The sequence below is a fragment of the Glycine max genome, chromosome 17 (genome assembly GCF_000004515.6).
Source record: "Glycine max cultivar Williams 82 chromosome 17, Glycine_max_v4.0, whole genome shotgun sequence".
Classification (NCBI taxonomy): Eukaryota; Viridiplantae; Streptophyta; class Magnoliopsida; order Fabales; family Fabaceae; genus Glycine; species Glycine max.
The window spans coordinates 36,454,328-36,470,112 of NC_038253.2; the positions used below are offsets into that span (position 1 = coordinate 36,454,328).

General features: G+C 32.7%; 1 protein-coding gene across 1 annotated transcript; it reads right to left on the bottom strand.

Annotated features, from left to right (window-relative positions):
• Nucleotides 1–14,032: 14,032 nt before the first annotated feature.
• Nucleotides 14,033–15,052, bottom strand: LOC100775560 (vacuolar protein sorting-associated protein 32 homolog 2). Its single transcript, XM_014769650.2, has 2 exons — nt 14,554–15,052; nt 14,033–14,415 (listed from the first exon to the last, which is right to left on the bottom strand). Exons 1-2 carry the CDS (start codon nt 14,611–14,613, stop codon nt 14,224–14,226), a joined length of 252 nt encoding a protein of 83 aa, XP_014625136.1. The 5' UTR covers nt 14,614–15,052; the 3' UTR covers nt 14,033–14,223.
• Between the last annotated feature and the right edge of the window lie 733 nt (nt 15,053–15,785).

Consider the following 15,785-nt stretch of genomic DNA (forward strand, 5'->3'; position numbering starts at 1 on the left):
CTTTTTTGTTTTCTTTTTACTTATCTTATCCTTACCTCCTGCACTAAAAAATTAGAGTCTACAAATATCATTTTTTCTAAACATATATCGTTAAAAGAGTATATGAGAATACTAATATAATTTTTTGAGCATATTTCTTATTATTAATTGAAATTTAAGAAAATTTATAAACATACGAATAATACTAATTAAATAGAAAAAGGAAGAACTAATTACATTATTTCTCAATATAGTAGTTATAGAAGCGTTTCAGGAGAAAAATTGATGGGATTTATGGGTTTTTTTTATTTGACTTTGTTTTGAAAGTCCCGTACCACAACCCATGTGGCTGGATGTGTAGACTCACATCTAATTGTTTTGTACTCTAATACAGTGGGTCATATGTGTGAGAGAATTATATCTGCATGAACTGTATGGTTTGGAGTGAACCCATGTGACTGTTTATATGCTCATGTATCGACACGCATTTGGAAACATAATTGCTTCAAAAAGAATAAAAACAATTAAAATTTAAATTTAATTAATTAGATTCAATAAATGAAAAATGATTTATTTTTGTTTTTATAAAACAAAAAAATCACATGTTAATAAAATAATTACGATAAAAAAGTTTAACACATAAATTTTATTTTATGTTATATATTTTTTTCTCAAGATTTACTTTTAAGTCTTATTTATCGTTGCAATGACACCTTCATGTGTGGGAACATTGCAATTTGTAGGCTATTGGAAAACCAGCGATAAGGTACCGTTTGGAGTTGGCATTGGGGCACAACTGCACAACAAGGACAAAGAAGAGAAATTATGGAGTGATAGGATCACGCGGCCTTAAAAAGTACCTTAATCATACCATATCATAATACTACTCGATCATATTCACGTTCACATAGGAGACAAAGCCAAACATTGTCCTTGTATACCAAAGTCACCAAACAAACTTTCGTTAGTACTTGAAAGTCCATCAACAAAGCCACCGTGTCCCCAGTTGTTGCAAGATTGTCCCTTTGCATATCTCTGATTTTGAAGACTTTCGCTTCTTATTATTCCTCTTTTTTCTTTTTTTGTTTGGCCGACTTTGTTTTTAGATGCTCCTCCCCTTTTCATTTTTAGTACATGTAATACAACGACTAAATAGTTTATCTATTGATATTGTAAAGAGTTTTTATATTGTTATCTAATAATAAATTGCTATGAGTCAAGTAGTAATACAATCACAACAGTTTTACAATCATTCAATCACAAATATGATTTTTTTAGATAATTATTATAAAAGTAAATAAATTTATTTTTAATTAAATAATATTTTAAAACAATTTTACATTATTAATATATAACTTTTTTCTCCACACTTATATATGATTGATTTATTAACATCTAATAATTAATAATTATTCTAAAAATCACATTAATAATATTTCTATTAATATTTTTTACATTAATAATATATAAAAATTAAACTTTGTAATTTTATTATAAACGGAAAATTAGATAAAATCGTTACCTGTAATTAAGTTGTGAAATACATATCTTTCCCTTTTGCTCAAAATCATTGTTGCTTACATATATGTTAAAGATGGACACATGCTCATGCATCCAAGTCTTTCCACGAAATTGATTCTAAAATATTTTATTTCTGCCATGTTTATTTTTTTTTATCCTTGTGAATTATTGACTAGCTACTTATGAGAACTAACATTCTAATACTTATATAGGACTAGTAAATAAATTTTAACACAATCTAGTACTCTTTTGCTTTCCTTCCAACGTTGTTCCTCTCTTAGTTTGCAACCAATGCTGAAGAAACTATAAATTAAAATGGTCCACAGCTAATAAAATATTGAAGACGGTGTAAAAGAAAATATAAGGGGAAAAAAAATCCTATTTGATGTGTCCTATAGTGGCAGAAGAGACAAATGGCCGACAATTAAAAGAGGAAGTAGATGTGGAGTTCCTCTAATGCCCTTGATAGTGGTATTATATTTCGTATAAAGTTACATTATTATAGTGGATCAAATCTCCAAGTTAAACTATTGGATTAGTTATATAACTTTGGCTTTTGCACATATATAATACTAATTATTGTTACCATATTCGCAAGTCATTTTTGGCACTGTGATTAGCAAAAGTCCTAACCCCACCTTAAAGAGCCATGAGTGAGTTTTTGAATTTAAAAGTGATTAATCCCATTGGGCAAACAACTCAATGACTTCATGTTAGTATATTGTTAATTAGTTGTCTAATCAATGCATAGAACCAAATCTCTTTAAGAGATCTCTCTGTCTCTCTAATCAGGTCCACATTTGAAATCCACGTGAAAGTACCGGAAAGAAGACAACTATAATGCTTCTTTCTCTTCTCCAATCTTCTCTTCTTATTTGGATTCGATATATTTTTCGGTAAAAAGGTCATTTGACTAAATTTAATCATTCTTTCGATTTAATTTTAAATTCAAATATGTGTTTGGATTCAATCAAAATTTGATTTTCATTTTCTTATTTTGCTTTGTTTTATATATATATATATATATATATATATATATATATATATATATATATATATATATATATATATATATATATATATTAAAAAGACAACCTTGAAATTTATGAAATAAAGAATACAGATCGATGATTTAAAGTATCCAATATCTCGATCATACCGTGAATTAATTGTTGAAACAAAAGATAAACATATATAATTTATTTCATATACTGCTAAAAGAGGACCTACATGCACACATCATAACCAGGATAGTTCTAAACGATCAATCAACTAATTTGCTTTGTTGTATTTTATTTAGTTTCTTTAATATGTGCCTATGCGTACTAGCTAGGGAGTCAAAAATAAAAAAAAAACCTTAATTATACTATAACTATATATAGAAATTATTTAGTATTTTTAAAATAAGTAATACTATTTAGTAAAATATATTTAATACTTTTTAACATGTGCCTACGAACACAAATTAAAAAAATACTTATTAATTTTTAAGGCTTTAAAAAGAATATCCTTTTGTATATATTTCATTTATTCTATACATTCTTTATATATTTAGTGTAAGACATCGAATTCAAATTATATAACAAAGAGAACGTGAGAGATAAAAGAAAATTAAAAAAAAAAACTTAAACTTAACTAAATTTATCATGTGCAATTTAGAAAATAAAATTACAGAGAAAATAAAAATTAATGATTAATTTCATATTTATATATTTAACTATCTATCTAAAATTTTCACAAATAAAATTATACATACATATGTATAAGTTTAATTTAAATTAAATCCAAAGTTCAAGTCACTCTTATAAAAAAATAATATTTCCATTCAAATTTTATAATTTATATTAAATTCAATGAGTTTATATAAATAATGATATTTCTACCAATCTTATGTTTGTCAAAGTGAAACTCGATTTGGATTGTTCAAATAAGATATTATATTCGAATATTGTAAATAAAAAAATAAAATTAAGTGAAAAATTTCAACTAAAGATAAATAATAAAGATTAACCATCAATAAAATTAATACATCATTCACATTTATAATATAATAAATTAACAATAAAAACACACTCATTTGTACTAACTACTTCATAAAATCAAATAATGAATGATGTTTTAAATGTTTTTCTCTTTCTCTCGACACAAACATAATGCTGATAATGACAAATCGAAACATGGTTGGCTGGGCCTTGATTGTCACGTATACGAGTTATAGATAATCCTAACATGGTGTACGTTCACTTTGTCAGTCTGAGTTACTTTTTTTTTTCTCTTTCTAAACCTTAATTTGTTTAATTTCGTGTTTCATCTTATCTGATACACAGCTCTCTTTCACACGCATCCTAAAAGTCGTTTTCCCAAAGCCCAGTTTGCTTTTCTATGCATGCAAGTTGTGTGCTACTTATGACCATATGAATGGATCTAAAGTAAGTTTTCTAAAATGAATCAAGCTTGGAGACATATGTTTAGATAAAGAACCAGATTTGGCGTAGTCACTTTTTTAGCACATTCGAATATATAATTATATAACACATTTATAACTGTAGATGAAAATTGAATAATTCATGTTTTAAATGGATGTCTCAAATTTAGTTTATTAAAATAAAATATAATCTGTCTCATTCTTATCTTTTATATTCATATGGCTGAACTTAGATACCAAAAAATTTATAATAATTCATATATATTGTTTAATCAAAATAAGTTAAACTTTTGATTTGATTCTTATCTTAATTTTGAATATCTAAGTGCATGAGTGAGTTACAAAGTGTACTTGCACTAGGTCTCCAACGAATGGGACTAGAAGATATTCCCCCATATATTTCCCTATATTTCATAGACTACGTTGTCCCTTACTTGCCTTTTAGCTTGTGACAACTACAAGCACATATGGTTATTTGAGTTCAATGATTTCTTGCTGGGGGGTTATCTTTCTTTGTACGTAAATATTTGTTGATAGACCATGCTCTAACATGGACTGCGACAACCATCTTTTCACACCCTAATTCCTAAATATTTTGCAGCCCAAAAATTGCTATATAAAAAAAGTTGTCCACTATCTTTGAGTATACGACAGCGAAACACCACTATTCATGGAAACTGGAAACGACAAATTTATGCTGGTGGTTGATGATGTCAGTGATGAATTATGGTCTAGTCAACTGGTTGACACCCTAAAATTAAACCAAAACCACAATGAATTTGGCTCATGTGAGTCGGTGGCATCCACTTGCTTTTATTTAATTGTGAGATATTATTGGTGTCTTAGCTCATTTTCTTTTCTTTTTCTCCTCCCCTGGGTATTTACAAATATGACAAGCCTATCTACAATTCCTTTTATTAGGCATAGGAAATATACATAGAATCTTTCTATAATTGAAAATAAGCCAATGCTACAAAGGAGGAACAATGTTGATTAGTGATAAATTGAAGTTGTCTAATGTTCATTATATCCCAACTTTAACTAGAAATTTGATTTATGTGTTGCAATTAATTGATGAATGTAATTGTGTTGTTTAGTTCACTAATAAATTTTGTGATACTAAGAGGATGTAGCTTGGAGATGTTGATTCGAACAAGTGAGCAATAGGAAAGGATTTAGTATTTTCGAGGAATGACTATGACACTACTAAAAATTATACATTTAACATCGCTAGGTTAACATCAGTTTTAGACAAAATTGATGTTAACACAAATGCGGTGACATACTTATAAATAAGACGAGTTTATTAACATCGGTTTTGACAAAACTGATGTTAACATGACCTAGGTAACAACAGTTTTGTCAAAACCGATGTTAACGAGGTTATGTTAACATCGATTTTTTAAAAAAATCGATGTTGTGTTTTTACTTAAACTAAAACTCAAAACCCTTTTCTCTGCTCACGCTCAATCTCGCAAACCCACCCTCGTCATTGCCATTGTCCCTGACCCCCCACACTGAGTCTCGCAAAGCCACCCTCAGGCTGTCATCACGATCTGGTTGTGTCTGCTATGACGCTTACCGCCATGTCTTGGTAAGTTTTCTTGCTTCAAAAAAATTCATGTTGTCACTGCTATTGTCTTTGAACGACGTTCGTTGCTTTCCTTGCATCCATTCCATTGGCACCAAAGCACTCTTTGCTCTTCTTTGTACTCGCAATCATAGGGTAAGTTTTGCTTGTGCTTGCCATTATGTTAACTTGCCTTAATTATAACTTCCCTTAAACTAAGCTTTTAACTTCCCTTAGTTGGTCGCAACCAGCATGTGATCTATTTAGGAAAGTTGTACTTTGACTGTTTCAAGCTTCAGATACCCTAAGACTAGGCTTAGGCCCTTTGATTTGCGCTATATTAGAGGTGAGTGAGCCTATTGGCAGTGACCCTTTGTTCTTAGTGATTATTATTTGTGTTGTTGTTTATGAAGCACTATCTAGTCTGAATTTTAATGGATTGCAATAGGATTTCAATGTAAAGGTGAATTTTTTGGAGAATAATTTTCCTTTGATCTTACTTCGTCTGTTGAATTCCTAAGAACAACCAAGTGAGCCTGCAACCCCAATTACACCGCCACCATCAGTAGAACCCAAGCCACAGCCAGTCTCTGCTCCTTCACCAAAGGTAAGCCTTGTGTTAAACTTAAATGTAAACCAAAATATATAATCTTTGAGAATTTAATCTTGATCCTTCAATGTGGACTTTAACCATTTTTGTTTTCTTTGATCAAATTCAACTGTGAAGAATCTGTCAAGAGCAAGAAGAGCTCCAAAATAATTATTGGAACCTCCGTTGTTGCAGCTTTAGGAGTTGTACTTGTTATTTCTTTCATCTACAGAAGGAACATTGCGGGTAAAATTATTCTTTTCTTCTCTAACATTTCACTAAACATATGGCAGTATAGCATGGCTCTGTTCTATACTTGCTCTCTATATTTTTTAAATAAAAATTCTGCTATTTGTTAATTCCCTTAACAAGTGCTGTTATTGGTTTTTTAGAGGATCCATTGAAATCTTGGTTATGTGGATGTATAGTGATCGCCCCCCATTGCAGTTAGTTTTTATGCATTTATGTCTCGAGGAAATTTCAATAGGGGTTTACCGGAAAGCGCACCGGGTCGTCAAGTATTTAAAATTTAAACGGATGAATCCGAGTATCGAACACAGGGAACTAATGTTAGCCTGAATTAAGTTCAGAATTGAAGCATTGTTGAGAGAACATGTATAAGTGATAATTTCAAACAAAATGTAAACTAAACTTGTATGCTAAAAACTATAAAATGCAAGGTAAATAAAATGACAACAGTAGGTAGATATGTTCGGTCTTTCTAACAAACAAGCTGATGCATAGAAATATATTTCTCTAATCAATCATGCTCTTGTGTTATATGTTGTTGCCTAAATTACTAAACCCTCGATCCCTCGTTAGGCGGAATATCCAAGCTTCGTCCGTAGATCCCTCATGTAAGACTACACCCGATTTAGACAACCCTCTTAGGTTTAGACTAACTTAAACTGAGTTTCGTTCGCAGATCCTTCATGTAAGACTAGACTCAGCTCAAGTAGCTTACTAAAGTTTAGCCTAATTTAACCTAAGCTTCATCCGCAGATCCCTCATGTAAGACTAGGCCTAAACTAAACAACATTATTGTACAACATAATTAAAACCAAAACTTAACCCGCAGATCTCTCATGTAAGGCTAAGTTTCAATCCTGCTTCAATCAAGTTCTAAGGCAACAGTACATTTCCCAATGCTAAAGTCACCTAACTATGCACACAAGTGGGTGATCAGACCAAAAGCATACAAACATTAAGCATTGAAGGAAGCATTGAACACAGAAAACATAATCAATTAGATATTAGGTATTTACATCAGTTGTTTATTAGAAATCCCCAACTAAGGTGTTTAGCCAGCCATTACAAAGAAACCCTAACAATAATTGAGATTAAAAGCAGAGAATGATAGTTCCTTACACAAGAAGGGGGATTCCTCCTCTTCTTCTCAGCATCTCACACTTACTCTCTACTCAAATAATCTCTCTCAAATGACAAAACCTAGGCTTCAATGCACAAGCTGCTCCTCCTTTCTGCTTCTAGGGCTCTTTTCCCCAAATAGGCCTTTGGCTGCTCTGGAATTTCTGTGCCCTGGCCGTCTGTAGAAGCTGTCATAAAAGTGTCATAAAGATGGTAAAGGTGATACCCTAATTATGCACAAAACAGACTTTAAATAGGCTTTGAAATCGCGACATTGCTCTTAGTGCCACCCTCGCGCTTAGCACGAGTAAGTGAAATTGGGCTTAGCGCCAGTCTCGAGCTTAGCCTGGCTGAAGGCACCTGCTGCGCTTAGCGCACCGATCTCACGCTTAGCGCGCGGCTTTGTTGCTGATGCTTTGCCAAATTCTCCTTTGCGCTAAGCACGCTGAAGCTGCGCTTAGCAGTGGATAAACTCTTAGCCCAACTGCTACTTTTTGCAATTCAAAACTTAGCCTCTTTTTCACCTGAAAATGCACAGATTTCATCATTAAATTCAATGGAAATATTCTAGAGACAGCGTTAACCATAAAACAAGATTTATTTACAAAATTTACTCCAAAATGACCATAAATTGGGGATCTATACAAGCTTTGGAAAATGATTTCTATAAAAAAGTTAGTCGTATAAAGCGACTAACATATAGCATGGTTCTGTTCTGTGTCTCTTTAATAGAAATTGATATATATATATATATATATATATATATATATATATATATATATATATATATATATATATATATATATTGTTTAATAACATATATGCATAAAAAGAAATTTACATTAAACTTATGTTTTCTTTTCCCAGGGAAGTCACTAAAATTGAAGTGTAAACCCATTATAGAATTGAAGTGTAAACCCACTAGGATCAACTTAGTAGTAATAGATTAGGATAAATGCATGAGAATCGTCATTGTTACTATCATAAAAAAATGTTTGTAGATGGTGGCTTTTTAACAAGGCCATGAATCTCATGGCTGGTTTAGTGATTGGAGTTTCAACTTGCTAACCAGGGCCCATAATTCACTATAAGAAGTACTGACAGAAAGGGGGAGTTAGTTATATAGAGAGAATAAGATTTTTGTCTGTTATATAAGGAAGAAGGTAGAGTCAGGGGTATTTGAAGCTATTGAGGACAAGGTTAGGAGCGAGGCACAATATAGTGGTAGATGCATATGTATTGTATTTGGGAGGAGTGACTATCATTCTAGAGGTCGAGTTGTTGGAGACCTTATGCAAGACTACAAAAATTGGAGAAAGAAGAGGACAAGTTTTTTGGATAATGGTCACAGTACTTTTACACTTAAGGGGTATTAAGTTCTAGATATAAACCAAACTGCAGCTTCGCGTCAAATAATATGAGACATGGAATAGTTGGTGAGAACACCTTGTTCTTGTCAATGATAATGCAACCAAGGTTCTTCCTATAGAGGACAAGAACTAAAGCATATCCTTCATAAGCATCACTCTTTTTTTCCTAGAATGGTCAATTTCTTAGGATGTTAAAGGAGTGAGAAGCTTCCTTTGCCTTAATGGATAAAGACTATGGAAAATTGGCTCGAAGCACCTGCTCCACCAAAGAATTACCATAATTGATCAACAATATTGGTTGTCCAAGCTTTTGAGGAACTAGTTTGAAGTTGTGTATAAACCTAGTTCTGAAAGACAAGATCTCATGAGCCCTTTCAAGAATGGATGATAAATGATAATTCTGAATTGGGAAACATAATATTGCAGATCAAGACTATGTGAATGGCTTCCCATGGCCACCAAGATCATACACTTACAGCTTCTGCAGAAAGGAGTTTAAGTCTGCTCAGGCACTTGGTGGACACATGAATGTTCATAGGAGGGATAGGCCAAGGTTGAGGCAGTCATCACCCCTAATTCATGAAGTTCAAGGTCAAGCTGCTGGCCCTATAAGGCTCAACCTTAATCTTGATCCTAACAATAACTCAGCCTCATCTTGATGGGTGCAAAATGTTGAAGAAGGGTGAGATTCTTAGGATAGACTTGGAGATAGGTTTGCCTACAGGTTATGATTTGGATCTGGAGCTTCATTTGGGTACTACTTACTCTTAGGTCACACGGTTAGTTAGGTATGAAGAAAGCAACATGTGTAGCAGTTATTATTATCATATTTCTCTATGTTAATTTACAAGTTAAGGTTTAATAGGCAGTGAGAAGATTCGATGGTAATCCCTTTAATTTGAAGTAGGTAGGGTCATATCAAATGGAAATGTATCTATACTAACCATGTTCAACATCTTAGGGCAGTCAGTCAATATACACGAAAACCATCAAAGGACCAAACCAACTCAGCTAGAAGCTTAAGTTATTAGTTGAAGATTAATGCCTAGTTGATATCGGCAAGGTTGTTATTGGACCAATACCAGAATTAGTGCTGCTTAGTTCCTTTTCTTTTTATTAGTGCTACTTAAAAATCAAATTAATTAGTGGTTCTTAGTTCCTTTTCTTTTAATTAGTGCTGCTAAACAATTTGCCATTGTGTGCTATTGGATAATTACTAACATTATACACTATTTAACAATAACAACTTTTCCTAACATCTATTTTCAATTGAACCATCAATATTTCACCCAAACTAGATTATTACCAAGAAGTACTGATGTAGAGTTGTTTCACCTTGATTAGTAGTTTCAAATTGTAGTCTTTGATATGTATTTTTGGTACTCTATTTACCATACATTTTAATTAAAAAGCATTTACTAATTATTAGCCCAGTTAGCAAAAACTCTGTTTAATAGGCATTTACTAAAAAGCATTTCCTAATTCCTTCGCTCCAACCTATGGTTTTTGGGCAATCAATGGAACCTTGAACTTAAATTCCTCGTTACACGCAACATCTCAACTACCTAGGGTTAGTGTTCTTCAGTTCAAGCATCCCTTTTGAAGTAGGCATTGCTATCTTGGCAGCAACATTAAGCCTTGATGAGTTGGAAGTTAGGGGAAGTATTGATGCTTCAACTATGATCTTGAAGTCATCAGTTATGCCAATAATTTGGGGTGGATCAGGGAGCCTATTTTGTGGCTTTGAGTCCACCAAAACTGCTTGCCAAGGGTTATCTTGCATTTCATGCACTATTGAAATGTTGAACCTTCTCAACTGTTCTTTTGGCCCTATGCTGTAGAAGCAAGCTTCATGATTAATCAAGATTGATTCAAAGAAGTTTTGATGATAACAAAGGTGATGACAAAAAGCTCAAAGGTCAAGAACACTTCATGATAACAAAGATGATGATCTCAAGAATCAAAGAATAAGTTCAAGATTGAATCAAGAACACTTCAAGGTTCAAGAGGAAATTTGATTTCAAGAAACAAGAATCAAGAGAAGACTTAATCAAGATAAGTATGAATTTTTTTTTTCAAAAACTGAGTAGCACATGAATTTTTCTCAAAACTTGTTTACCAAAGAGTTTTTACTCTCTGGTAATCGATTACCATATTGTTGTAATCGATTACCAGTAGCAAAATGTTTTTGAAAAAGTTTTCAACTGAATTTACAACGTTCCAATTGATTTCAAAATGTTGTAATCGATTACAATGTTTTGGTAATCGATTACCAGTGTGCTTGAATGTTGAAATTCAAATTCAAATGTGAAGAGTCACATTCTTTCACAAAAAAAAGCTTTGTGTAATCGATTACACTAATTTGGTAATCGATTACCAGTGATAGTTTCTGAACAAATCAAAAAATGTAACTCTTCAAATAGTTTTTGACTTTTTCAAATTGGTTTTAAGTTTTTTCTAAAAGTCATAACTCTTCTAATGGTTCTCTTGACCAGACATGAAGAGTCTATAAAAGCAAGGCTTTGTTTTGCACTTAAAATCAATCATTCTACACATCTATTTTTTCCAATTCATTCTTTACACAAGCAATTTTTCCACATTGATTTATGAGTCTCTTTGAACTTCTTCTTCTTCTTTCTTGTGCCAAAAGCTTTCCAAAATTTTCTGGTTTTCTAAACCTTGAAAACTTGTGCTATTCATTCTTTTCATCTCTTCTCCCTTTGCCAAAAAGAATTCGCCAAGGACTAACCGCCTGAATTCTTTTGTGTCTCCCTTCTCCCTTGTCAAAGAATTCAAAACGACACAATCTGAGAATTCTTTTGATTCTTCCCTTTCCCATATACAAAAGATTTCAAAGGACTAACCGCCTGAGAATTCTTTTGTATCCCCATTCACAAAGTTTCAAAGGTTTAACCGCCTGAGATCTTTGTCTTAACACATTGGAGGATACATCCTTTGTGGTACAAGTAGAGGGTACATCTACTTGGGTTTGACTGAGAAAAAGAGAGGGTACATCTCTTGTGGACCAGTTCTAGTGGAGGGTACATCCACTAGGTTGTTCAAAGAGAACAAGGGAGGGTACATCCCCTGTGGATCTTTGCTTGTAAAGGAATTTTATAAGGTTGAAAAGAAATCTCAAGGACTGCAGGTCGCTTGGGGACTGGATGTAGGCACAGGTTTTTGCCGAACCAGTATAAAACTCTTGTGTGTTTGTCTTCTTCTTCCCTACTCTTTTAATTTCCGCTGAGCATTTTAATTTCCGCTTTTACTTTTTTATCTTCTACTCCTTATTCACTTAACAACATAGTAAAAGCCTTAGAAGTGTAAATTTTTAATTAGTAAAGGTTTAGGAATAATTAATTCAACCCCCCTTCTTAATTATTCTGAGGCCACTTGATCCAAGATATGCCACTTAGCATCATAACTTGAGGGCTACCTAATGCACCTGCTACCAAAATGGCATCACCCTTTGAACTTGAATTCTTGGTGTTGTTTATGTATGCTTCATAGGTTTCATCGAAGGTGTCGTTACTCTGGACGAACCTTATACCCTTGGCTCTAGTTTCATTCATTTAACCTACAACATTTGGGTGGTCAAAATTGAAGATTGAATTCTAAATTGGTGAGTGAAAAATGCAAGTTAGGCTCTATTCAGATAAACTTTTCTATAAATATTTATAGGAGAAGAAAATAAGAATGTAAAATGAATTGAATTCTTTTCATAAGTCATAATTGATGGATTTCTCATGAGATCTCATTTCAAGATAATGTTATGGTATGCTTTATTTTATTTCATTATATATTTTTGTTTTCTTAGAAAACTTAAGGAGGTCCAAGTGATAGAAGTTAAATTAATTCGTTACACAGACCAGCAATGGTCAGCTGATAGAAAACTGATATAAGGAGCTCCTCTCTTTAGGGAATAAAAACGAACATTTTGGAAGAGGCTGCTATGAACAAACCAAGGAAGCCTTTTATACCATAACTAATATCTAATTTATATGATTAGATACTCAGAAGACTGTCATCTACACTAATATAAAACCCAACAAGTTCCTACCTACGTAAATGGGTGCTAAATATTGATGGAGAAACCATAAAAGGGTACTCAAAATGATAGCAGTTTCTATAATCAACAGGATGAGGAGCTGCTCTAACAACCAAAGCCCTCAACTCACATGGTTTACAACTTCATATCATGAAAATTTTCCATGTTCCCTAGGTGCATCCTGATTTAACGATAAGGAACTTGTTAGGCTATTGGTAATCATCATATTATTTTGCAATTATTGCCTAAAACAATTTCCCGATGCGTGGAACTTGTTCCAATTTGTAATGTATTAGCATTGCTTCCCCTTAACATTCCTTGCAAAGAAATTCTAGTGCTTCTAATCAAGCCTTATGGATTCTAAAAACAAAACAGGAAAAAGCAACAAATAATTTTAAATAAAGTAGTCCCAATAGCATTCTGTAGACAAGGTGACATTCTTACCTTCAACCCTGCTAATCACATACTTTCTTCCTCCCAATATACCTGTCCACTTAAAAATATAAGATTAACCAGCCCATAAACATTAGTACAATAAGTTACTTATATGCTAATCACATCCTTTCTTCCTCCCAATATACACGTGTTATGTGGTTTGGTAGGGATGTGCTTATCTGCAATGGTTGGTGCTCTGTCTCTCTAGTTGAATACCCACTAGACAAAATTGCAAGGCCATTTTTGCCTTCAATTATTAAATTACTACTGTCTTTTATGTATATAGTTGTTACATCAACTATACAATACAATAGTAACTTATTATTACTGTCTCTTCCGACATAATCTAAATAAAATAATACAACTCAAGCATTGCCTCTCCTAGATCAATCATTTTTAATTCGTTACTCTCCATTGTGACTTAAGTCTATGATTATCCACTTATCAATCTGAATAACATTTAAACTAAAACATTTCAGTAGAAAGTATAAGTTTTGAAGGGCTATTGAATTTTTATAACCTTTATATACATCCTCTTGTCTGTTTAATAATTTCATAGGTAAGCAAGAAAGAAAGGGGGCAAAATTCTCTGTGTCACCTTTTGATTTTAAAAGAGGCCACTTATAATGAACATTAATGCCTATAAAATTCTGGCCTATTCAAAGCCAGCTACAAAATCAATAAAAATTGCATAAAATAAGATCGTCAAACTTTTCCAGACAAGCAACCTTAGGGAATTCATTCCAAACTATTATTATACAAGTGGACTCAACTGTGCAAAGGTTGATATTTAACATGAAACTGGTGCACACACAAATTCACTCAACTGCCACCTTAATTGCAATACCAACAAACTAGAACAGATTAATGAATAGATAACATAAATTAATAGTGTCGCAGCTGAGAAAAGGGACTTGCTCAAAGTGCCATCTTATCCTGCAAAGCTGCCAATTCATCTTCCTCGGTAGTGGGCTTCGAAGACACAGAGCGAGTGGGTTGTAGCCCAGCTGGAACATGCACTGTAGCAGTTGGAGCTGTAGTTGCAGGCTGAAGAAGCTGTTCTTCCAATTCAACACCCTCTAGGTCTTCAAGTTCTACTTCCAATTTATCCTGAATAGCAACCAAATTCAGATTTTAGAATGATGCCCAGATATGTCACATACTTTGTAGTTATGCTCAATAACTAAAAAGATAAAAAATTTCTCATTTTCATAAACTACAAATAAAGTTAAAATTTGAGAAAATGACCTCATTAAAGTAAGTAGTTGCACCAATTGGAGTAGACAATGCTACCTGAATTTGTTTCATGTTCTCTGTTTGTTCGTTGATCTCGTCCACAGTCTTCTCAACATCATCTATATTCCTCAAAATTAAATACCGAAACTCAACAATGTCACAATCAGCAGCTCATTAAGATGCATTAAACATCACAACTGTATATCCGTTACTCATTATCATACTCATTTGCCAGAACTAGAGTAGAATGGCTGCTAGAACTAGAAAACCCAGGAACTGATCCATCCAATCCTCAAAAATAAAATATAAAAAAATAGATAAAAAATGGAAACACCAATCCTGAACAAGTTGACCCATGTGAACTAGTCATGGCTCACGGGACAGATAGAACAGGTCCCTTTTATTTTCTTTTGAAAATTTTTAAAAACTTTCTTTATATCATTTGATTATTTAGTTCCCAATTTATATCTTAAAGACAACAAAGAAAGAATAGGTGGTAGTTTAAGGTGTTTGTTTTAGGCTTTGTTTGGATGTGTTGATGATGAGGGGTGCAAAGGGAGGTTGTGGTATTTATAGGTGTGTTGTCAATCAGTTGACCACTGCTCTCTGTAACTAATATACAACTCTTTTTTTAATTGCACCCCTTGTACTTATAGGTCTTTGAAATATGATATTGTATGACTCAAATTCTGATAGAAATAAACCTATTAGGAAGGTTTACGAGAGGAGGTGCAAGGCACCTAGTAGAAGTAACAATAGGATACTTTGAAATATGATATTGTATGACTCAAATTCATATCTAATGTTTTTGGGAATGATGATTGATGTAGGTGGTCTTTCAGTTATTTATTGGATTGTTGCTTTGATTTTGGACTGTGCTGCTGATCATCACAAGTACAAATGTTTGTTACCAATGTTTTTATTACTTGTTCACTGTCATTAATGACAATTGATATATGTTATGTAAATTATGTTCATGATGAGTGAACCTTAGATTCCTGTTTGAGATTGAATGCAATGATTCTTGCAGACAATTTGCATTAATCATTGTATTCAATCTTGAATTGTCCGTTTGGATAGTTTGGGGAGACTGATATTTTTATGGTAGATTCATGCGTTGAGGTTAACATTATTTTGTTTAATTTGATGAAATTTCATTACAAAGAATTTCTAGTTGTTCTCTGAGTGCATACTGGATTATCGGGGAATTAATCTCACCGATTTCATGTAGTGTACTTAGAGAC

Excerpts from the sequence above, each read along its gene's own strand:
- LOC100775560 (XM_014769650.2), bottom strand. The coding sequence starts at position 14,613 with ATGAAACAAATTCAGGTAGCATTGTCTACTCCAATTGGTGCAACTACT. Across the intron at positions 14,416-14,553 it reads CAACTACTTACTTTAATGAG|GATAAATTGGAAGTAGAACT; the intron begins GTCATTTTCTCA and ends GTTGCTATTCAG.